A 23,310-nucleotide genomic window follows, 5' to 3' on the forward strand; every position below is an offset into this window, starting at 1 on the left:
CACCGGCTTCCATCCCCCACCCCCCTCTGTCAATCCCCACACTGGCTTCCTATAGCCCAAAGGATAAAATTCAAAATATTAACAACCGCGTACAAAGCCGTCCACAACTCTGCCCCCGGCTATATCTCCAAACTGGTCTCAAAGTATTACCCTAAGCGTCCACTCCGCTCTTCACAAGACCTCCTGCTTTTCAGCTCCGTCATCAACTCCTCCCATGCTCGCCTCCAGGACTTCGCTAGAGTGTCTCCCATCCTATGGAACTCTCTACCCCAACCTGTCCGTCTATCTCCCACACTGACTGCCTTTAGGCGATCCCTTAAGACTCATCTCTTCAGGGAAGCCGATCCCACCTCAACCTAACCACTGAACCATCACGTTCTCAAACAATTCCTCCCCACACAGCTCCCGCCTCATGTATCACTGGCCCCTCCCTTTTAGATTGTAAGCCCTCAGGGGCAGGGCCCTCCTTACCATCTTGTCTTAAATTGTATTGTGACTGTAATGACTTCCTTATATTGTAAAGCGCTGCGCAAACTATTGGCGCTATATAAATCCTGTATAATAATAACAATAATAATAATTTGCTCATTGGAGTGCCGGTGTACATTCTTCTATCCAAGTAAGATACAAGAAACTCCTTATTGCTGGTGTCAGTGGGAAAAATGTATCCCCAATTGTTGGTGACATTGAGATCTGGAGCATTTTACAGCCAATTACTGGTACCTGTAGGAACAAACTAAGCCCCATAGCTGGTGTCACCTGGAGAGAAATAAACCCATTGCTGGTGTCAGAGGGTTACAATCAGTCCCATTGCTGGTGTCAGAGGGTTACAATCAGTCCCATTGTTGGTGTCAGAGGGTTACAATCAGTCCCATTGTTGGTGTCAGAGGGTTACAATCAGTCCCATTGCTGGTGTCAGAGGGTTACAATCAGTCCCATTGTTGGTGTCAGAGGGTTACAATCAATCCCATTGTTGGTGTCAGTGTAATAAAATAAAGGGCAATTGAGGGAAACTCTTTGGTGTCAGAGGGATAGAATTCGTACTGTCACTAGAAGTGGGATAAAAAGGAGCCCCAACGTTGGCGACAGAGCGACAAAATAAACCCAATCGTGGCGTAAGCAGAATAAAATAAGTCCCCTCATGGTGTTGGGTGAAATAAGCCCCATATTTCGTAGTCTTAACTGTGTATTGCAACAATCGTTGGGTTGTAGCCCATTGGCTGAGAACACAATCCTTTAACCTCAGAGATAGGGATTTTTACTTCGGTCATGTGACTTATATTTACATTTCAGAAGACTAAGCCAGAAATGGCCGTCATCTTATTCAGCAGTGTTAGCTTTGTATCTCAGAACTGCCTTTCTAAGGCCCAGGTATCGTCAGGATATCCAGCTATTTGCCGTCACAATCTCCATCTCTCCTTTTTTTTTTAACACACAGCTGAAGATGCCAACCAGGAAAGAGATGACCACGTTGGACAATAAACCGGGCAGACGCGGTCAGGACATGCACGTTAAAGAGGAAATCAGGCAATTGATCGTCGAGAACAAGGACTATGAACATCTGCTTCAAGAAGAGATTGAGGACCACATCATGATGGATAAGAAGGTGCATGGATGGAAAGAAAAAGTCATCAAAAAAAAGACAACAAAATCCGTTGAAATTGCCAACGCAAAAGTCGGGCGCCTTAAAAGCAAGCTGCAGCTCTTGAGCGCCAAGCTAAAAAGGATGGAAGTGACGAGAGGGAATACGGACGAGGAGGTCGTCGCAGATCTCCGTGTCCTGAAACGCTCCTTTTATGGGCTCCATCAGCGACTGTTCCAGGAGCGCCAGGACCAAGGGAGAGCTGTGAGAAAGATGAAAGAGGAAATAGCCAGGGCAAGGCGGAAGGAAATTGAGGAGTTGATGGCGCCAAATAGAATATCTCCACCGGATATGTCCGACGACGATGGTGACATACCAGACGACGCCCCGCTAGACTATCAACAACTGAGGAAAATTGCCCTGGCCAACATCATCAGGAAGGAGATAAGAGCTGCGCTGAGGAGAAAGAGGGCAGAGCAGCTTCTGAAGGAAGACAGCAAGGCCTGGAAGGTGAGTATTCACTGTCACCTGAATACAGGGCCAACCAAAACAAAAATATAACTGATTCCTCCATCCACGCTAAAGAGCATGGATGGAGAAATCCCACAACTGCCCCCCACCAACCAAATTAGATGTTTGATCCAGGGAACATTATCCGATCACCTCAGGGAGTAAGGAAGGATTTTTTCTTTTTACCCTTCTGGAGCAAATTGGCCCACGCGTCACAAGGGGTTTCGCCTTCCTCTGGATCAACAGTTTCCGTGCCACCGAACTATGGCATACTGAGCCGGCCAGCTGGGAACGTTTTTGTTCCGCAGTATGCCATACGTCGGTGGCAGGGAAAGGGTTAATTGATGTTGTTCTATTTTCTTTGTTGAGCCCGCAGGTTGCATGAAGAAAATATAACCCAACGTTACCAAATGAAATGTCTCACAGATTTGCCGGTCCTCCGCTCAGCAGACTCAGCCCGGAGAGCCTACCAAGCGGAGGAATCCCCCCCCACCGGCCAGCTATGCCCGCCCCCTCCCTGTCTGTTCCTCCAATGAGTGCCGGAGGAACAGAGAGGGGAGGGGGGAATCCCTGCAGAGAGAGATGACTGAGAGATCAGCGGTCTGAGATCGGTCTGTGATCGCTCAGTTCTCGATCAATAAAGCCGATTTGTGACAGCTGCAGTGTCGCAGGTCGGCTCTCACTACGTGGACGAGTATATTTCACTCTCCCCATTCTTGATCCAGGAGACATCATCCGATCGCCTTAGGGGGTCAGGAAGGAATTTTTACCCTTTTGCAGCCAATTGGCCCACGCTTCAGAAGGGTTTTTCGCCTTCCTCTGGATCAACGCTTTTCCTTGCCGACATCTTTTAACCCTTTCCATGCCACCGACGTAAGACATACGGCGGAACAAAAACGCTACCAGCCGGCCAGCTCAGTATGCCTTATGTGACAGCCCTTCATTCGACATACCACCACCGCTACATCTCACCCCTCTGTCATATCTTCTTTGTTCAGCCTGCAGGTAGAATGAAGAAAATATTACCATGTATACCGTATTTTACCCTATTTGTCAACACTGATCCCTCCGGTGTTTGCTCGGAAGCTGAGGAGATGGTAACATACGGCATACATGGTTATATTTTCTTCATTCTACCTGCGGACTAAACAAAGGAGATCCCCCGTCCATAATATGAAAAAGAAATAAACAAAATAAAAAATGAGAACATAATATCAGCGCTTTGAGTTTTTCTTTCCTTTTTTACTTTCTAAAATAACATGAATTCAGCTGTGTGTCAGCTCGGTGCAAAGTGCTGCGATGTATTGCCGTGTGTTGTAACATGCTGCGCTGCGATTATATGTATGCCGGCATTGTGACGACATGGTGATCAGTTTAGGAGTTAAATGTGTATTGGGTTCTAGTTAAAGGAGAACTATGAGGGGGAGGGGGGGTGCTTGTCACTCACCTCATAGTTCTAGCCGACCTGTGACAATGAGACTGTCGCAGTTCGGCTCAGTAGATCGGGAGGTGAGCGAACACATACCGGCGTTCGCTCACCTCTCGATCCTGTCACGGCTCTCTGCCGCGACAGGGGAGGGGCTGGATTCCCCCCACCCCACTCCGATCCGCCAACGCTGACTGGCGGAACGGACAGGGGAGGGGGCGGGCACAGCTGGCTCTGCCTCTAGATAGGCAGAGCCAGCTGTCACTCACGCAGCTGGGCGGATCTCGACATCGATGTCGGGATCCGCTCCGGCTGAGGCGTCTCAGCTGGCTCTGCCTCTCGATAGGCAGAGCCAGCTGTCAGTCACGCAGCTGGGCGGATCCAGACATAATTGTCGGGATCCGCTTCAGCTGCGGCGTCTCAGTATACCGCGAGCTGTAGCTCCCTATATACTGAGCCTAGGGTGAAGGGAGGATGCTAGTTTGTGTCCTCCCGTTACCCTAAGGAGAACTATGGGGAAAAGCCTTAACCCCATAGTTCTCCTTTAAGTGTGTTATGATGTGTGCTTATGTGTGCTGTCTGGAGCTTGTTAGCAGGGGAAACCCTGTAGTGTTGAGCAGACCGATTGTCTGGGGAGGGGAGGGTGGATGTGATGGGATTATAATCTGATCTCATCACTTGCTGTATAAAAGGTTGCACAGTTGCTCAATAAATCAGAGTTTGTTTCACCCTACACTTGGTCCCGACTAGTGACTGGGGAAACTGGGAGATATAGATCAGCAGGTTGCAATATCTCCTGAGCAAGGAAGAATACAGCGGCGGACATACTCATCCTGAGTACGGAGGTCCGTCACATTGGTGGCAAGCGGTGGGATGCTCTTCCTTGCCTAAGGAGACATTCAAACCACCACCGGGACCAAGGTTTCTGCTGCCTACGGCCATGGAAGCGCTGGCCCAGCTAGACAATCCTGATTCTGCCCAGGAAATGCTGGGAAGGAGAGACGCTTTGCGCCGTGAGATCCGGAGGGAGACTCTTCAACTGCAGCAGCACTATTGTGGCAAGGTCCTCCCTAACAATGATCCCACTATGACTATGGCTTCGGCGGCCCGGGACTTATATTTGAGGCGCTCCAGGAGGATCCACAATTTGAGAGTGCACATCGCTTTATTGCAATACACACCAACGCAGCGCACAAACGTCACTGCAGATCACATGTTGCCACAGCACACAAGTGTGAGGACAACCTCCAGATTCATCTCCAAATACAATGTATATCTGCGTGACTCCTTCAATCTATGAAACTCCATATCAAGTAGGGATTGACCGGGAGTGAATGTAGCTCTATAACTCCCTGAGCTGAACACTCCGGAACGCCGTACCCCAAAGGAGAAATAACACTCTGAAATGTAAAGAACACACCAGGGTTTTATTATTCACTTTGTCTACCAGCCTGGGAATACATTCAGCCCCATTATTGTGACAGTGGGAACCAAAGAAAACCAAAATCGTCATTTTTGTTGGTGGGGAAAAACGTCATTGGTAATAAGTGATTAAAAAAACAAAGCCAAGTTGAGGTTTAAAATAAAGCCTTATTGTTAGTATCAGAGGGTGCAAAATAAGCCCCATCATTGCTGTCAGTGGGTTATAGAGGTCCCATACTATTGGTGTCAGTGGGATGACACGGGTCCCATACGGTCCCATACTATTGGTGTCAGTGGGAGGACACGGGTCCCATACTATTGGTGTCAGTGGGAGGACACGGGTCCCATACTATTGGTGTCAGTGGGAGGACACGGGTCCCATACTATTGGTGTCAGTGGGAGGACACGGGTCCCATACTATTGGTGTCAGTGGGAGGACACGGGTCCCATACTATTGGTGTCAGTGGGAGGACACGGGTCCCATACTATTGGTGTCAGTGGGAGGACACGGGTCCCATACTATTGGTGTCAGTGGGAGGACACGGGTCCCATACTATTGGTGTCAGTGGGAGGACACGGGTCCCATACTATTGGTGTCAGTGGGAGGACACGGGTCCCATACTATTGGTGTCAGTGGGAGGACACGGGTCCCATACTATTGGTGTCAGTGGGAGGACACGGGTCCCATACTATTGGTGTCAGTGGGAGGACACGGGTCCCATACTATTGGTGTCAGTGGGAGGACACGGGTCCCATACTATTGGTGTCAGTGGGAGGACACGGGTCCCATACTATTGGTGTCAGTGGGAGGACACGGGTCCCATACTATTGGTGTCAGTGGGAGGACACGGGTCCCATACTATTGGTGTCAGTGGGAGGACACGGGTCCCATACTATTGGTGTCAGTGGGAGGACACGGGTCCCATACTATTGGTGTCAGTGGGAGGACACGGGTCCCATACTATTGGTGTCAGTGGGAGGACACGGGTCCCATACTATTGGTGTCAGTGGGAGGACACGGGTCCCATACTATTGGTGTCAGTGGGAGGACACGGGTCCCATACTATTGGTGTCAGTGGGAGGACACGGGTCCCATACTATTGGTGTCAGTGGGAGGACACGGGTCCCATACTATTGGTGTCAGTGGGAGGACACGGGTCCCATACTATTGGTGTCAGTGGGAGGACACGGGTCCCATACTATTGGTGTCAGTGGGAGGACACGGGTCCCATACTATTGGTGTCAGTGGGAGGACACGGGTCCCATACTATTGGTGTCAGTGGGAGGACACGGGTCCCATACTATTGGTGTCAGTGGGAGGACACGGGTCCCATACTATTGGTGTCAGTGGGAGGACACGGGTCCCATACTATTGGTGTCAGTGGGAGGACACGGGTCCCATACTATTGGTGTCAGTGGGAGGACACGGGTCCCATACTATTGGTGTCAGTGGGAGGACACGGGTCCCATACTATTGGTGTCAGTGGGAGGACACGGGTCCCATACTATTGGTGTCAGTGGGAGGACACGGGTCCCATACTATTGGTGTCAGTGGGAGGACACGGGTCCCATACTATTGGTGTCAGTGGGAGGACACGGGTCCCATACTATTGGTGTCAGTGGGAGGACACGGGTCCCATACTATTGGTGTCAGTGGGAGGACACGGGTCCCATACTATTGGTGTCAGTGGGAGGACACGGGTCCCATACTATTGGTGTCAGTGGGAGGACACGGGTCCCATACTATTGGTGTCAGTGGGAGGACACGGGTCCCATACTATTGGTGTCAGTGGGAGGACACGGGTCCCATACTATTGGTGTCAGTGGGAGGACACGGGTCCCATACTATTGGTGTCAGTGGGAGGACACGGGTCCCATACTATTGGTGTCAGTGGGAGGACACGGGTCCCATACTATTGGTGTCAGTGGGAGGACACGGGTCCCATACTATTGGTGTCAGTGGGATGACACGGGTCCCATACTGTTGGTGTCAGGGGGATGACATGGGTCCCATACTGTTGCTGTCATGGGGATGACATGGGTCCCATACTGTTGGTGTCAGATGGATGACACGGGTCCTATACTGTTGGTGTCAGGGGGATGACATGGGTCCCATACTGTTGGTGTCAGGGGGATGACATGGGTCCCATACTGTTGGTGTCAGGGGGATGACATGGGTCCCATACTGTTGGTGTCAGGGGGATGACACGGGTCCTATACTGTTGGTGTCAGGGGGATGACATGGGTCCCATACTGTTGGTGTCAGGGGGATGACAAGGGTGAAATAAGCCCCATATTTCGTAGTCTTAACTGTGTATTGCAACAATCGTTGGGTTGTAGCCCATTGGCTGAGAACACAATCCTTTAACCTCAGAGATAGGGATTTTTACTTCGGTCATGTGACTTATATTTACATTTCAGAAGACTAAGCCAGAAATGGCCGTCATCTTATTCAGCAGTGTTAGCTTTGTATCTCAGAACTGCCTTTCTAAGGCCCAGGTATCGTCAGGATATCCAGCTATTTGCCGTCACAATCTCCATCTCTCCTTTTTTTTTTAACACACAGCTGAAGATGCCAACCAGGAAAGAGATGACCCGGTTGGACAACAAGCTGGGCAGACGCGGTCAGGACATGCATCTTAAAGAGGAAATCAGGCAATTGATCGTCGAGAACAAGGACTATGAACATCTGCTTCAAGAAGAGATTGAGGACCACATCATGATGGATAAGAAGGTGCATGGATGGGGAGACAACGGATTCCATCATCTTTTTTTGGATGACTTTGACATTGCTGCCGCAAAAGTCGGGCGCCTTAAAAACCAGCTGCAGCTCTTGAGCGCCAAACTGAAAAGGATGGAAGTGACGAGGGGGAAGACGGACGAGGAGGTCGTCGCAGATCTCCGTGCCCTGAAACGCTCCTTTTATGGGCTCCATCAGCGACTGTTGCAGGAGCGTCAGGACCAAGGGAGAGCCGTGAGAAAGATAAAAGAGGGAATAGCCAGGGCAAAGCAGAAAGAAATTGAAGAGTTGATGGCGCCAAATAGAATATCTCCACCGGATATGTCCGAAAAGGATAGTGACATACCAGACGACGCCCCGCTGGAATATGAAGAGCTGAGGAAAATTGCCCTGGCCAACATCATCAGGAAGGAGGAAAGAGCTGCGCTGAGGAGGATGAAAGCAGAGCAGCTTCTGAAGGAAGACAGCAATCCCTGGAAGGTGAGTATTCAATGCCACCTGAATACAGGGCCAACCAAAACAAAAATATAACGCATTCCTCCATCCGCGCTAAAGAGCATGGATGGAGAAATCCCACCACAACCGCCCCACCCACCAAATTAGATGTTTGATCCAGGGAACATTATCCGATTGCCTTAGGGGGTCACAAGGGGTTTCGCCTTCCTCTGGATCAACAGTTTCCGGGCCACTGACCTATGGCATACTGAAACTTGCTCAGTGACGGATCGGCAAACATTTCACAGGTTTCTGGTCCTCCGCTTGGCAGACTCTCCCCAGGTGACAAACCTGTGAAATGTTAGCCGATCCGTCACTGATCAAGAACCGGATTTGTCAATACTGATCCCTCCGGTGTTTGCTCGGAAGCTGAGGAGATGGTAAAATACGGTATACATGGTTATATTTTCTTCATTCAACTGCGGGCTGAACAAAGAAGATCCCCCGCCCATAATATGGAAAATAAACAAAAAATGAGAACATATATCAGCGCATTGAGTTTTTCTTTTTTTAAATAACATGAATTCAGCTGTGTGTCAGCTCAATGCAAAGTGCTGCAATGTATTGCCGTGTGCTGTAACATGCTGCACTGCGATTACACGTATGCCGGCATCACTTTATTGCAATATACACCAACGCAGCGCACAAACGTCACTGCAGATCACGTGTTACCACAGCACACAAGTGTGAGGACAACCTCCAGATTCATCTCCAAATACAATGTATATCTGCGTGACTCCTTCAATCTATGAAACTCCATATCAAGTAGGGATTGATAAGGAATGAATGTAGCTCTATAACTCCCTGAGCTGAACACTCCGGCACGCCGTACCCCAAAGGAGAAATAACACTCTTAAAACCCTGGTGTGTTCCTTATTTTTATTATTCACTTTGTTTAACAACCTAGGAGTACAATAAACCCCATAATTGTGACGGGCCCCATACTGTTGGTGTCAGGGGGATGACACGGGTCCCATACTGTTGGTGTCAGGGGGATGACACGGGTCCCATACTGTTGGTGTCAGGGGGATGACACGGGTCCCATACTGTTGGTGTCAGGGGGATGACACGGGTCCCATACTGTTGGTGTCAGGGGGGTGACACGGGTCACATACTGTTGGTGTCAGAGGGATAACGGTTTTACTTTATATTGTGCAAATCATTGGTGCTACATAATTTCTATATCAGGGGTTGGATAAATCCCAGATGCCAGGAAACCAATGCTCCGGTCAAATTTCAGCTGGTCCCTAACTTTTGAGCTTTTCCCTAGTTGTTGTCAATGGAGCAAGCTCTTGCTGGCTCCAGAATTCCATATTTAATTTTAAACCCCCCGTCCTCCATAATATTAATAATAATTCTAGAGCAATGTCAGCATGAATGGAGCAGTTGTGCGTCAGCCTGCTGTCCAGAACAGAAAAGTGAGAACAGAACGTCCGCGCACAATGACGGTAACGCTTTACTTTAGCTGTATACCATATAAACAGGATTAAAAAAATTTTAAAAAGGTGTAATGTAAATCTGAGGATATACTCAGTGGAATGCTTACATTACAAAATCACCATTTTTATGTTCCCATAAGATTTACCAAAACTATACATTCCTGAAGACACAAGATTTGCCTTTACATTTTATAATAATAAATATAATAAAAACTTTATGATAAAGATCTGATTGACATTACATTTTGTGGAAAGTAGCAGAAAAAAAATGTAATGTAATACCTCTACGAGGATACAATATACTAGCAAACACGTATGCTCAATGAATCAACAATAACCAATACAAGTTTTCTGAATTGACTTCTACATACAGGAAACCGCCTATGTTGCAATATCTGCTGGTCCTTCCCTAAAGGAGGACTATGAGGTGGCCGATTTTTATTCAACCTCACAGGTCGGCTCAATAGATCGGGAAGTGAGAGGACACATACCGTCGCTCGCTCACTTCTCGATCATATCCCCGTAGAGAGCTGTGCCTGGTCACTCACGGCTCCCTGCAAAGATTCAACCCCCCCCACCCCTCCCTGCTCCGATCCGCCAGCGCTGACTGGCGGAACAGACGGGGGAGGGGCGGGTACAGCTGGCTCTGCCTCTAGATAGGCAGAGCCAGCTGTCACTCACACAGCTGGGTGGATCCCGACAGTAATGTCGGGATCTGTCCCGGCTGCCGTGGTCTCAGTATACTGCGAGCTGTAGCTCCCTATATACTGAACTTTGGGTCACGGGAGGACGCTAGTTTATGTCCTCCTGTGACCCTTAGGAGAACTATGGGGAAAAACACTGACCCCATACTTCTCCTTTAAAACCATCACTGAGCCAAGTGCAGAAAAATACGTATTTACGTATGCCACAGATACCTTCCCATGAATGCTGCATTTCTAAAGCTGCCCATGCACTGCTTCTTTCTGTGTTCAACCAGCGTTCTAAACAAAAAAATAGAGCAGATTCATCCATCAAAGCTACAAGCATGTTGATTGAGGAATCCCTGCTGCTTCTTATGTATTCTGACAAGGGCCGCTGTCAGAATACCTAAACACAGCCAGCACCTCATTGGCTGCCGGCTCTGTTCGTACGAGGATTCTCTGACCACCTCCTAACATCAGCTGATCAAGGGATGCCGGCTGAAAAGGATGCCAACAGCGGCACCCACTGTGTGGATTTCAGCCAGTTCAAATTCGCACAGTCTACGGGCACCTTAAGAAAGGACTCTTAACAACATCATATTGTGACAGCACAGAGGACGGTGTACTCACTGGAGGAGAGGCGGCAGGATGTTGCAGTCTAGAACGTAGTCTCTACACACCGTGCTGTCTCCTGCTATGTTTCCGAGAGCCCACACCGCCTGTGAGGAAACAAAACACACATATGCAATTATTTCTACTAAAGAACTGCCATCATAAAAGCCATGAAAGGATCTGCAGGACTCGGGGATTGTGTGTTTTTACCTGTCGCTTACAGAGCTTACGCTGAAAGTTACACGAGAGAGAAAAAAAAGAAAGGAGGGACAAATCAATACAGAAGAAGAAGAAGGGACAAAGAAAAGAAAAAGAAAAAAAAAGCTTGACAGTCAGTGTTGATAAATTCTCCTCTATGCATCATAAACTCAGAGATTAAAACTAAAAATATATTTATGTTAAATCTTTTAAAAAATACATTCAAGTCCCTGAACTCTGAACAACAATGTATCTTATTTGTGTATCACTCGGCTAAGGAGAGAGAGAAAGAGAGAGGAAAAGATAGAGAGAGACTACAGTGGTGGAGGCAGCAGAAGATTAAGGAATGGTGAAGCTGATAAGTAATATGTGATGATGCTGTGGAGTGCTGCTAGGTACTGTGGTGTTGTACAACTGCAGGTAGTAGGACAGATGTGTTGCTGTGAATTGGCGACAGTGTTGATCTGATCAGATGAAGCGTGACAAAGGTGGCGGTGAAGGTGCCGTACCTGCTCCTGTACATCTTCAAACTCTGAGCTGAGCAGTTCGATGAAGATGGGGACGGCCCCGGACTGGATCACTATTCGGGTCTGCAGGGAGTTGCCTGAGGCGATGTTCGTTAGTACCCATGCCGCTTCAAACTGAAGGAAATAAAAGTGAGTTTGGTTAATACAAGTTAGTCAGACAATTAAAGCTGAACTGCAGCATTACTTTCCCCCCCCACACACACACTTGCAGCACGTCTCCTGTGTTTAGACTAATTACATAATTGAAAACAAGCTAAGGCATTATGTATACATATTAAACTTCAGCTTTATCACGCACCTCGGCATGCAGGCGCTTCTACAGACATTTGTGAGAGAACGGGTCGCTCTCAGGAGCTCAGTGACTACAAGCGTGGTGCCGTGATAGGTTGTCACCTGTGCAATAAGTCCGTCCGTGACATTTCCTGGCTACTAAATATTCCGCCGTCACCTGTTACTGGGATTATAACAAAGTGGAAGCAACCGGGAACAACAGCAACTCAGCCAGGAAGTAATCGCTTCTCGGCCTTTTGGCTAAGATCAAGTGTAGTATCTGTTCTTATCAGTTTTCAGGGAAGAAAGGCATCGATCCACCGGAACGGAGAGATGCTCGGTATTCCCTGATGTGATGGGTGGGTACTGGAGGGGCCTCCTTTCCTCCTGGGTTGATTCTGGTCCGGTTACGCCGGGCTTGTCCCCAGTTGTAGGCAGGAGGCTCTGAAGGTGCTAATGCCTCCTGAGAGAATGGGTGCGAAACTTGATCGAGGCGAGAGGGTTCGGTGGCGGCAGAAGCCCGTGGTGTTGTGCCCCCTGGGGGTGGCGTCCCAAGTAACTGACCTGTAATGTGCAGTTTTCCTTCCTCTTCAGGAACTCCACAAACCGGGCCACCACCCCTTGCGTGCCAATGACTTCGTCTATAGGCGGGTTGGGTTCTGTGAAGACAAAGGATTAGGGATAAAAATTATATAAAAGGGGTTCCCTGGAGGTATGTACTAGGATACTGATGAAGGATTTCTGCAGTCCAGTCTGACAGGCGGTGCTGTGGACCTATCTTGATTTCAGCAAAGCATTTGATACAGTTCCATAGTGATCTTAAAAAGAAAAAACCTTTTAGCTAGTACCCCAAGGATCAGTACTCAGTCCTGTTCCTTTTAAAGTTTGTAAGCGATATAACTGAAAGTTAGGTGGCCAAGGTATGTCTTTTTTGGGCATGACACAAAGGTGTGCAATAGGGTCGATATTCCTAGGGGTGTTTGTATGGGAAAAAAGATTTGAGGGGTGTGCTAATTTTTGATGATTGCAAAATGAGTAAACAATATGGCCAGGGATGGAAAAAGCAAACATCGCTCTGCAGTGCAATACTAGAGGGATCTCCGGCAAGAGGAAGGAGGTCCTGATTCCTCTATATAGATCTTTAGATTCCTCTATATAGATCTTTATTATCACTAGAGGGATCCCCAGCAGGAGGAAGGAGGTCCTGATCCCTCTATATAGATCTTTATTATCACTAGAGGGATCCCCAGCAGGTGGAAGGAGGTCCTGATCTTTATTATCACTAGAGGGGTCCCCAGCAGGAGGAAGGAGGTCCTGATTCCCCTAAAAATCTGATTGAAGTTACTACGGAGGCATCAAAGAGAAATCATAGAAGGTGGCAAATGGAAAAATAAAGGCATTTTAAAAACCTTCCCCTCAAAATGTCATTTTAGCAATTATACCGTATGCTATAGATCCAATGTCTAGGTGGCTACTGGACTCTTGTACTTTATTCTCACTCTGGCGTTCTGCCCCCATGGGGCTCTGGTGCCCTGCCAACCCCCCACGGGACTACCCCCTCATGGGACTCCTGTCCTGGTGTTAAGTTGTCACCGAAACAGGAAGAGTTCCAATAGGGCTAACCCTAACTTATGGAATCCCTGCTTCCCCCCCATGGGGCCCTGTCTCCCATGATATTCTGGCACCTTGTCCCCCCATAAGACTCCTGTCCTGGTGTTATGTTGTCACCGAAACAGGAAGAGTTCCAATAGGGCTAACCCTAACTTATGGAATCCCTGCTTCCCCCCCATGGGGCCCTGTCTCCCATGATATTCTGGCACCTTGTCCCCCCATAAGACTCCTGTCCTGGTGTTATGTTATCACCTGAACAGGAAGAGTTCCACTGGGGCTAACCCTTCCTCACTCTACTACCTCCCAAAAAAATCCCACAAAGTTACATGGTGGATACACTTTAGAAAAAAATAGAAGTTTTAGAGCCATGGCCAAGGGTGGGTTTGAAGTGAAGCAGGGGTAGCGACTGCCTCCACGCATGCAGCCAATCAATACTCCTGCCCAACAGAGCCCACTTTTGCAGCTTTAATGCATGCAACAGGTTTTGTGATCCTACTGAATACAGAGAATCCTATCCAAGGATAACAGTTCCTTATTAAGTGCGTGTGAATGTGTGTGTGCGTGTGAAAGTCACCATGCGCCCCTCCTTGTGTAAGTGACACTAGGACTTTGCCCTGCATGAAATACAGAAAGAGTAAACACTTCCCCTTCTCCTGTGTCAGTGACGGGCTATGCTGTGAAGAAACGGTGAAGAAGATTGAGTCAAAATGTTCACCCAAATATTGCCTTTTGCAGGCCCTAGGCCAGGGGCAGGCAACCTCGGCACTCCAGCTGTTGTGGAACTACAATTCCCATGAGGCATTGAAAGACTCTGATAGACACATGCATGACGCCCAAAGCAGAAGCATGTTGGGATTTGTAGTTCCAGCGCAGCTTGAGTTCTGAGGTTGCTGTTCCTTCCCCAGGCTTTGCTCCCCCATCGCCCCTCTCTCTTCCCCTCTGCACAATCGGTGCATATCTGGACAAAACAAAATAAAATTGGTACATGTCTGCAGTACATGAACGGTTCCCCGTGTGTTATCCCCTTACAAATGCTGCAAGTACAGAACAATACCTGTAGGTCTGCCAGAAATCCAGTGCGCTCCTTACGCTGCCTCTCCTCTGAAATGCCAAGTAATGTTGTCACCTCTGTCTGCAGTACTACAGAACTTCATCTATCCCTGTCTCACTTCACATTGATTACATTGATTTCTCTCCCTCCAAACAATGCTGGTGCCTGGACTGCCAGGAGGCCGCCAGCAAACTGTGCCAAGAGAAAATAGTTGCATTTTATCAATTGTGATATGTCATTGTTTCCGATTGTTACTCTATAAATACGTCGGTTTCAGAACCAAATTTCAGAACTGCATAATGTCCGACCACGGAACCTGCAACTTAAAGATATCCGGAACTCAAACAGAGAAGGTTTGCCATCTTTTTTTTCTGCCAATCCCTCCACTGGCTTCCATCTCCCACCCCTCCCTACCAATCCCTCCACTGGCTTCCATCCCCCCCCTCTGCCAATCCCTCCACTGGCTTCCCTCTCCCCGCCCCTCTCTGCCAATCCCTCTACTGGCATCCATCTCCCACCCCTCTCTGCCAATCTCTCCACTGGCTTCCATCTCCCACCTCCCTCTGCCAATCCCTCCACTGGCTTCCCTCTCCCCGCCCCTCTCTGCCAATCCCTCTACTGGCATCCATCTCCCACCCCTCTCTGCCAATCTCTCCACTGGCTTCCATCTCCCACCTCCCTCTGCCAATCCCTCCACTGGCTTCCCTCTCCCCGCCCCTCTCTGCCAATCCCTCTACTGGCATCCATCTCCCACCCCTCTCTGCCAATCTCTCCACTGGCTTCCATCTCCCACCTCCCTCTGCCAATCCCTCCACTGGCTTCCCTCTCCCCGCCCCTCTCTGCCAATCCCTCTACTGGCATCCATCTCCCACCCCTCTCTGCCAATCTCTCCACTGGCTTCCATCTCCCACCTCCCTCTGCCAATCCCTCCACTGGCTTCCCTCTCCCCGCCCCTCTCTGCCAATCCCTCTACTGGCATCCATCTCCCACCCCTCTCTGCCAATCTCTCCACTGGCTTCCATCTCCCACCTCCCTCTGCCAATCCCTCCACTGGCTTCCCTCTCCCCGCCCCTCTCTGCCAATCCCTCTACTGGCATCCATCTCCCACCCCTCTCTGCCAATCTCTCCACTGGCTTCCATCTCCCACCTCCCTCTGCCAATCCCTCCACTGGCTTCCCTCTCCCCGCCCCTCTCTGCCAATCCCTCTACTGGCATCCATCTCCCACCCCTCTCTGCCAATCTCTCCACTGGCTTCCATCTCCCACCTCCCTCTGCCAATCCCTCCACTGGCTTCCCTCTCCCCGCCCCTCTCTGCCAATCCCTCTACTGGCATCCATCTCCCACCCCTCTCTGCCAATCTCTCCACTGGCTTCCATCTCCCACCTCCCTCTGCCAATCCCTCCACTGGCTTCCCTCTCCCCGCCCCTCTCTGCCAATCCCTCTACTGGCATCCATCTCCCACCCCTCTCTGCCAATCTCTCCACTGGCTTCCATCTCCCACCTCCCTCTGCCAATCCCTCCACTGGCTTCCCTCTCCCCGCCCCTCTCTGCCAATCCCTCTACTGGCATCCATCTCCCACCCCTCTCTGCCAATCTCTCCACTGGCTTCCATCTCCCACCTCCCTCTGCCAATCCCTCCACTGGCTTCCCTCTCCCCGCCCCTCTCTGCCAATCCCTCTACTGGCATCCATCTCCCACCCCTCTCTGCCAATCTCTCCACTGGCTTCCATCTCCCACCTCCCTCTGCCAATCCCTCCACTGGCTTCCCTCTCCCCGCCCCTCTCTGCCAATCCCTCTACTGGCATCCATCTCCCACCCCTCTCTGCCAATCTCTCCACTGGCTTCCATCTCCCACCTCCCTCTGCCAATCCCTCCACTGGCTTCCATCTCCCACCCCTCTCTGCCAATCTCTCCACTGGCTTCCATCTCCCACCCCCCTCTGCCAATCCCTAAACTGGCTTCCATCCCCCAGCCCTCTCTGCCAATCCCTCCACTGACTTCCATCCATCACCCCGCTCTGCCAATCCCTCCACTGGCTTCCATCTCCCACCCCCCTCTGCCAATCCCTCCACTGGCTTTCACCCACCCAACAAATAAAAATTCACAATACTAAAAACAACATACAAAGCCGGTGATGTAGAACTGGCCAGACCTACATCACCAACCTTGCTCAGAATATCACCCTAACCGTCCTCTCTGCTCCTCCCAAGACATCCTGCTCTCTAGATGCCTCATCAGCTCCTCGGATGCTCACCTCCAGAGTGTCCCCCATCCTTTGGAACATCCTACCCCAACCCGTCTATCTCCCACCTTGACTGCCTTTAGGCGATCCCTAAAAACTCAACTCTTCAGGGAAGCCTATCCCGCCTCCACCAAACAACTGAACATATACTTTCTCCATCAACTCATCTCCTCGCAGTTATTACCTCTTGTATCACCAGCCCCTCCCTTTTTTAATTGTAAGCTCTGAAGAGCAGGGCCCACATAACCCTCTTGTCTTGAATTGTATTGTTACTGTACAGTCTCACTGTTAAATACCGTGCTGCCTCTATATAAACCCGGTATAATAATAATAATAACTGTACCAAAGCAGTAACCTGAAAAAATGTACCTTGTGTGTGGAATTCCTTCTAAAAATAAGCAGTGTACTTCCCTTGCCTTGGGCCTCGCACCTGTACATCTGCAATGCGAGATAGAAGGCACTGCTGCTCCTGTCTGCTAGTCTTACCAGATTTAGGCCTCATTCACTCCCGGGAAGGTGTGATTGCACGCAGCAGCCTGTTCTTCTCTATGGGTGTACACGGCCGTACGCCGCCCTTCTCTATGCGAGTAAGCGGTAGTATGCTAACCTAAACTGCACGTCCGTGCGGGTGCCCCTGCTCGGACGCAGGCAGGATCCATCCTGTCTGCGTACGAGTACTGACACCCGCACGGACATGCAGTTCGGGTTAGTGTACTACTGCTTACTCCCATAGAGAAGAACAGCGTAGGGCAGCGTACGGCCATGTACTCCAATAGAGAAGAACAGGCCGCTTGCGTACAAATCCCACTCAGCACCTGTCTTTCCTGGGAGCCGCCCGCTACGGCCGCGCACGCAGCACGGATCTGTACAGGCCGGCTGTCAGTAGTGTGAATGAGGCCTTACAGTGAGAGTTGGTGACGCCACTATTGTACTGCTCACAGTTCTCCTTGCTGCAAGCTCTGACATGAGGAAGGAAAGCCCTGCTTCTACCAAGATGGCCGCCCACAAAACGTAAGCACAAAAATCTACAGCTAACAGGGTACAAGACTCTACTACAACTTAACAGACGAAAACTTTAGTGGTGGAATGCGGCAAAATGGAGAACAATTATTCCCCCGATCTTTATAAATGGGCCTCTCAGAGGCTCCTCATATGCAAGTGGCATCAAGAAGGGCGCCCCCTTTGTTCTTTTCATTACACACGATCGGACCGTTACCTTTCGATAGGAGTTTTCGGAACTTCTGTGTGGCGGTCAGCTGGTGTTCTGGGTTATTTGAGAAGATCATTTCTATCATGTCGGCGCTGATGACCCCGCTCTGCAGAGAACGATACCATGTGAAAACGATCAATCATCAAAATTAAGGCGGCTTTAAATCATTGATAGTAAACAGAGGCGGTGTTGTGCTCACCGAAGCCATCTCCATGTTATTCATCTGCGATTCGTGAAGGTTTCCATCGGCCATCCCCTCATCTTCGGGGGCTTCTTCTGCAGTTGCGACATTTCTTCGCTTGAACAGCTGAAAGAGAAAACGGTAGATGAGAGATTGGTGACAACACGGACTGTAGTTGTGGGGGAAAATGTTACTGTAAACGGCAAAGGAGGATCCTTATATATATTATTTTAAAATGATGAAAACTTTAAAGTGGACCTGAGCTGAAAGAGAAGATTTGCTATCCTATAGGAAACATTTAGAAATGTGTCTAAGAAATACCCAGAAAGATCTATCTGCCTTCGGAACATCAGCAGCGCACTTCCTTTGCCTAGACACTAATGCACCTTGAGCCTTATAGCTGTATATCTGCGGTGTGAGATCTCAGGCACTGCCATCTCCGACTGCTAGGCTCCGGAGATTGGGTGATGTCAGTACTGTGCTGCTCACTGTTCTCCTTGCTGGAGAGGAAGCCGTACCTGAGGATCTCCCTGCTTCTCCTCCACCTCTCCTGCCGCTTCTTGGTCAATTCCAAACTTGTCATCAGATCACCATTGATCAGGGGGGCACAGCTCTGAAATGAGCAAGCATAGCCCTCCTCCTCTACCAAGATGGCTGCCTCCACACAGAGACACAGTGAAGAGTAAGGCATGATGGTCAGATAAGACAGTAACGGGAAAAAGATCTGCAATACTAATGGCAAGTACTTCATTACCTGCCTGACTTTTTGGGGCACTACTTCCACAGTATAAGTCCCCTTTAAGGGTGCCTTGGGACATCATTTTCAGTACCAATAAAGGCCAATCTCAAAATACGCTTCACCATGTGTTTAACCACTTCAGGGCCACAATACATATATAAAAAGTGCGGCCCTGACAAGGTTATACCAAGATCACGGCTGCTGGAGAAGCTGTGATCTTCATACATGTTCTCTGCATATCTGGTGTTCCGCCAGAAAAACACCAGAGCTCCTCCTAGTATGAGAGTGCGCTCAGGCACTCCTGTTCTGTATCCTCATCGCTGTATATTTGCAGTGTGAGATCTAAGGCACTGCCGTCTCTGACTGCTAGGGTGGGGTGGGGGGGGGCAGGGGACAGCTGCTTCGTGTAACTCCATGCGGCAGCTTGTACCTCCGTATGGGAGCAGGTGCTGCACGCAGTTACATGCAGGCCCGAACCTACACATCCATGTGGGTCCGGGTGCCCACACTTGGACACAGGCAGTGTGCGTCCAAGTGTTGGCACCTGGACCTGCATGGATGTACAGGTTCGGGTCTGCATGTAGCCATGTGCAACAGCCTCCTCTCATAAGGTGGTACAGGCTGCTGCACGCAATTACACACTACACCTGTCCCTCCTGGGAGAGTCTCAGCAGGATGTATGGGATGTGCACTGCCTTCTGAATTAGTCCTTATACTTGACATAAAAAATGACTTCCTGGTGTTCCAGGAGAACATTTATTACCCAAATGTGGAATGAACTTTCTTTCAGGTTATTTTAATTGTTTAGATGATCTCTACAGAATGTCAGTGACGTCAGGACATGATTATGATCTCCCAAAAGTCATCAGGACACTCTGTGTGTATCTACGTGCCCTGCAAAGATACAGTCCCCTCCCCCCAGCTCCCATGTCCCCTCCATCACTGACGGACAGCAGCAGCCGGTATATATATATATATATACACTGATACCTGTACACTGAGGACTGGGACACTGCCACTGAAGGAGGAAAGCGTGCCGAAATTTCACAAACATAGTTCCCAAATCTTAGATAATAAAATATACGAGGGGCCAAAGGATGAGGAGCAGAAGTGGTATACAGTATAGGGATGCACCGATACCACTTTTTTAAGACCGAGTACCGATACTTTTGATCAAGTACTTGCAGATACCAAATACAATAATTATAATTATTTCTTAAAAGGGACAGGTCACATTTTTTCTAAAGCAATACAAACTAATGCTTTAAGGTCACTTTCTTAATATTATGATTCATGAGATGACGAGGGAGCATGACGCCGGCTTCCCGGCCAATCAGAATGCCGGGCGCTGCGTCATTACACGGCGCCTGGCTTCCAGATTTTCTAGCTTCCTGACGAATCGGGAAGCCGGGCAGCGCGTCATTGCGCTGACAAGTGACGAGAGAGCATGGAGCCGTTTCCTGGCCAATCAGGAAACCGGGCAGCGTGTAATGATGCGCTGCCGGCTTCCTGATACAGGAAGTGCTCGTGCTAGGTATCGGAGTATTTGGGCGAGAACGAGTACTCACCCAAATACTCGGTATCGGTGCATCCCTAATACAGTATATCCTCCAGCATCCAGAATTCCTGCCGTACAGATACATACCAACAACCTCACTTTGAAAGGAGGGCTTGTTTCCACCGGCATGCACTGGAACGCAGGGCATTGTATTGCCAAGCGGTCCTGTGGGCGTGTCTGCAGTGCCATTGTCATGAATGGCACTGCCACGCCCCCCACCCGCCACAGAACGCAAGGAGATTTTGTATGCAAACCCCTGCGTTCCAGGCAAAGGACAGTGCGATCGGCGCACGGGGCTGGTGGAAACGGGCCCCTTAGAACAAGGCATGAGGAGTTCGTATTGGGGAAAGATCAGCTGCAGAGAGCCTGCAGACAATACTGGAGACTAGCCCTTTGCCCTCTGCCGGCCTTATTCGGGGCCCGGCTCTCACACTTCAGTTCGTATTTAAAGATTTAACTCACAGCTCCAGTAATAAATTTATCCTACTCGCCCAAGGATTAAAAATCAGGCACAGACTGGGCAAGTCAGCCATGTAAGCCAATTAGGATATACTGCTCTGCATAGCCGGTGTCAGTCTAACTTGTTTCAGGAGGTGGAGGCTACAATGGGAAGTGCAGCTTACAGGAGGAGGAATGCACAGGAAGGACATCTGTACTGTAATGATCCTCCTGCATATTAATGTGCATTATTCAGAGCTGAGCTGAGGGGGTAGGCAGAAGAGCCAGCCATCTATTGATGATTTAGCAGGGGAGGGGCGGTGGATTGTGGGGTTTGCAAAGAGGGCAGGACCTGAATTTATGCTGCTCGTGGCGGCAAGGGGTGGACTTTGGCCTTTTTGCCTTGGGTACTAAAGGACCTAGTCCCAGCACTGGTGGTGATTCACTCATTAACGTGCATTGCATGAAGGCAGCCCATTCATTTTGAACAAATCTGTTCTGGTCTTTTTTTCTTAATGTGCTGCACCACAAAGCACTTGCACTGGGTTACATCTGCGTAAGATTATCTTTTAAAATGATTGGGACCATAACACGCTGCCAAGTCTGCATTATGGTACCACAACGCACAGATGTGAAGCCAGCCTCGGGGCTTGTATCATCAGGCTCCGGGGTGCAGTTGACGGCATCAATTTGAGACACTTTTGGTAATAACTTGCAGCTGACCTCCTTCCAAAGGGAGTCTACAATGGTGACCTCAGCATGCGGTGACAGAGAGCGACCAGCACCGGCAAATGGTCAGTGCTGAATAGGCGACCTGATTTCACTTGGAAACAGGACCAGGGAGGGACACAGACCTAGGGATGGATGGGTTAGAGGGCGATGGGTGGGATAGAGGGCGATGGGTGGGATAGAGGGCGATGGGTGGGATAGAGGGCGATGGGTGGGATAGAGGGCGATGGATGGGTTAGAGGGCGATGGGTGGGTTAGAGGGCGATGGATGGGTTAGAGGGCGATGGTTGGGTTAGAGGGCGATGGATGGGTTAGAGGGCGATGGATGGAAGGGGTGTGAATATTTGCCTGGAAATTGAGTTTTAAATGGCCCCTGAAGGACGGCCCCAACTAATGGAAGAAATCAAAGATGATCCATCCTCAATCTTACTCACCTGCTCTTCTCGCTTCTGTTTGCGCAGCTGTAGCCCCTCCTCTTCTCGCCTTCGCCGCATCTCATCTGGATTCAGAGACTTGTTCTTGTAGCTCTTCATCCGAGAGTTCTCCTTTCCTGAGCTCGTCATGGTTACTGCAGAGAGGGAAACAAGTTATTTTTTATTAGGAGAGAGACAAAAAAGTAGATTAAAAAGAGGGAAGGGAGGAAAAACAAAAAGGAGAATAGGTCAGAAGGTCTACTGCCCTGGTGTCCAACCTCTGAGCCGAGAGTCACATGTGGCCCTTAGGTTATTGCTTTGTGGACCCCAGCATTCTGCGGTGGGAAAGTATTGATTTGTAAAGGAGTATGAGCAGTGATCTCTACTAGTCTCATAGGACACGTCCACAGTATCCTGCAAAATGTCTCCAACCAAACCTGTAGACTATCCACAGTCTCGGACTATCGTTTCCACTACAACGTCCACAGTCTCTGATCATCCTTTCCTCTACAACGTCCACAGTCTCTGACCATCGTTTCCTCTACAACGTCCACAGTCTCTGACCATCGTTTTCTCTACAACGTCCACGGTCTCTGACCATTGTTTCCTCTACAACGTCCACAGTCTCTTACCATCGTTTCCTCTACAACGTCCACAGTCTCCGACCATCGTTTCCTCTGCAACGTCCACAGTCTCCGACCATCGTTTCCTCTGCAACGTCCAGTCTCTGACCATTTGGTGGAGCCTTTTTATGGAAATGGCGACAGTCACCAGGGCCTCGTCCTCCTGTCCGGGCTGTGACTTGTAGTCTCTCTACAGCTTGGAGCCAGTGGTGGAGCACCAGGGCCCGGTTGCAGCTGCGACTCTGGTAGATCTGCCACTGACTCCAAGCTGTAAAGAGACTAGAAATCTCAGCAATACATTATACAGCAATGCAGAATACCGCCAACCATAGGAGGACTACAAATCCCAGTATAACGTTAGAGGAATTCAGTATATATCCGGCCATAGAGGACTACAAATCCCAGTAATACGTTAGAGGAATTCAGTATATATCCGGCCATAGAGGACTACAAATCCCAGTAATACGTTAGAGGAATTCAGTATATATCCGGCCATAGAGGACTACAAATCCCAGTAATACGTTAGAGGAATTCAGTATATATCCGGCCATAGAGGACTACAAATCCCAGTAATACGTTAGAGGAATTCAGTATATATCCGGCCATAGAGG

The 23,310-nt window shown here is 49.4% G+C and overlaps 1 protein-coding gene across 1 annotated transcript in view; it reads right to left on the reverse strand.

The window, feature by feature from the left end:
- Nucleotides 1-22,228, reverse strand: part of LOC108802707 (importin subunit alpha-5) — a 39,749-nt gene extending 17,521 nt beyond the window's left edge. Inside the window, exons 1-6 of the mRNA XM_018574566.1 lie at nucleotides 22,098-22,228; nucleotides 18,218-18,325; nucleotides 18,025-18,124; nucleotides 12,469-12,563; nucleotides 11,617-11,748; nucleotides 10,928-11,016 (exon numbers count right to left, since the gene is read on the reverse strand). Coding sequence (XP_018430068.1) covers nucleotides 10,928-11,016; nucleotides 11,617-11,748; nucleotides 12,469-12,563; nucleotides 18,025-18,124; nucleotides 18,218-18,325; nucleotides 22,098-22,226 — 653 coding nt within the window. The 5' untranslated portion in view covers nucleotides 22,227-22,228. The remainder of the gene's footprint in view (nucleotides 1-10,927; nucleotides 11,017-11,616; nucleotides 11,749-12,468; nucleotides 12,564-18,024; nucleotides 18,125-18,217; nucleotides 18,326-22,097) is intronic.
- Nucleotides 22,229-23,310: the final 1,082 nt, after the last annotated feature.

Source organism: Nanorana parkeri, unplaced genomic scaffold (assembly GCF_000935625.1).
Source record: "Nanorana parkeri isolate BGI_ZX_2015 unplaced genomic scaffold, ASM93562v1 scaffold3048, whole genome shotgun sequence".
Taxonomy (NCBI): Eukaryota; Metazoa; Chordata; class Amphibia; order Anura; family Dicroglossidae; genus Nanorana; species Nanorana parkeri.